This window comes from Sesamum indicum, unplaced genomic scaffold, assembly GCF_000512975.1.
Source record: "Sesamum indicum cultivar Zhongzhi No. 13 unplaced genomic scaffold, S_indicum_v1.0 scaffold00945, whole genome shotgun sequence".
Taxonomy (NCBI): Eukaryota; Viridiplantae; Streptophyta; class Magnoliopsida; order Lamiales; family Pedaliaceae; genus Sesamum; species Sesamum indicum.
Genome location: NW_011628713.1, coordinates 1,199 through 2,359, shown reverse-complemented (window position 1 = coordinate 2,359; position 1,161 = coordinate 1,199). Strand labels below are relative to the sequence as shown.

Sequence of the window (1,161 nt, the reverse complement as noted above, 5' to 3'; positions counted from 1 at the left end):
ACCCCCTCCCACAGGCAAATAAACCATCAAATTACATCCCAACGAACTATTCTATCCCGGTATTTTAGATGCAAATTCGGATGAAATATATGAATGTGTAGAGCCAGGATCAATCACAACATAAGCCATAATGTCATATAATAATATCGTACCTGATATCACGTCATTCGATGCTGGAGCTTCCTCTCTGGTAATGCTATATATCCTTGCCAGGGTCTGCCCCTGAGTACCTTGTGCTCCAGGCCCCCTCATACTGCTATTAATAGCGTGGCTACTATCTCTGTTACCCGCGCCTCTACCTCTGCCTCTACCTCTCCCAGTTCCCCTGTCACTACTCTCAACACTGCTTTGGCTCTAAGTCCCGCTAGTAACACTTTCACCCCCGCCTATAGTCTGACTGGAACAATTCCTGGCAATGTGTCCTCTACCTCCACAGCGATAACAAATCTTCGGTATATCCTCCCGTCGCCAACATGGCCCTTGATGTTGTCTTCCACAGGCAGAACAGCTCGGAGGAAAAATTGGTCCTCGACCATGACTCGGTCCAAATCCCCTTCCTGATCCAGTAGAAGGCGTAAGAAATGAGCTGCGTTCGAATGAACCTCTGCTAAAGCCCGTGGATCCCCCGAACCTCTGTCCACTACTTCCTCGAAAAATGGGACCACCACGTGTAAAACTCCCACTTCCCGTTGGGAATGAGCGACCAGTTTCCCTCTTGGTCAACCTACTCGATTCCCCTATTGCATATGTTGATTTCCTCTTCTCTTCCCCCTTCTTCTTGTCCTTCATTACTGCTTCTTCCATCCGAACCGCCGATTCAATAAGAGTTTTAAAATTTGTAATTCTGATTGCGAGACCTTTTCTGATCTCCGGTCATAGCCCCTGTTCAAAACGGTAGCAACGATCCTCCTGCATCTCTATTGCTTCCGGTGCATACTTGGCTGATGCTGCAAAACGGAATTCATATTCTGCCACTGTCTGATCATCCCCTTGCACTAAATTCAGAAACTCCATCCTCTTCTTGTCTCGGTACATCTTGGGTCTGTATTTATCATCAAATTCTTTCTGAAACTCAGCCCAAGTTATTTCTCTTGGCTCATATCCCCTCTTTACAGACCTCCACCAAATCAAGGCATTACCCACGAACAAAGAAACAACATA

General features: G+C 46.5%; 1 protein-coding gene across 1 annotated transcript; it reads right to left on the bottom strand.

The window, feature by feature from the left end:
• Positions 1-354: 354 nt before the first annotated feature.
• Positions 355-804, bottom strand: LOC105180350. Its single transcript, XM_011104008.1, has one exon. It carries the CDS (start codon positions 802-804, stop codon positions 355-357), a length of 450 nt encoding a protein of 149 aa, XP_011102310.1.
• Between the last annotated feature and the right edge of the window lie 357 nt (positions 805-1,161).

Excerpts from the sequence above, each read along its gene's own strand:
- LOC105180350 (XM_011104008.1), bottom strand. The coding sequence starts at position 804 with ATGGAAGAAGCAGTAATGAAGGACAAGAAGAAGGGGGAAGAGAAGAGG.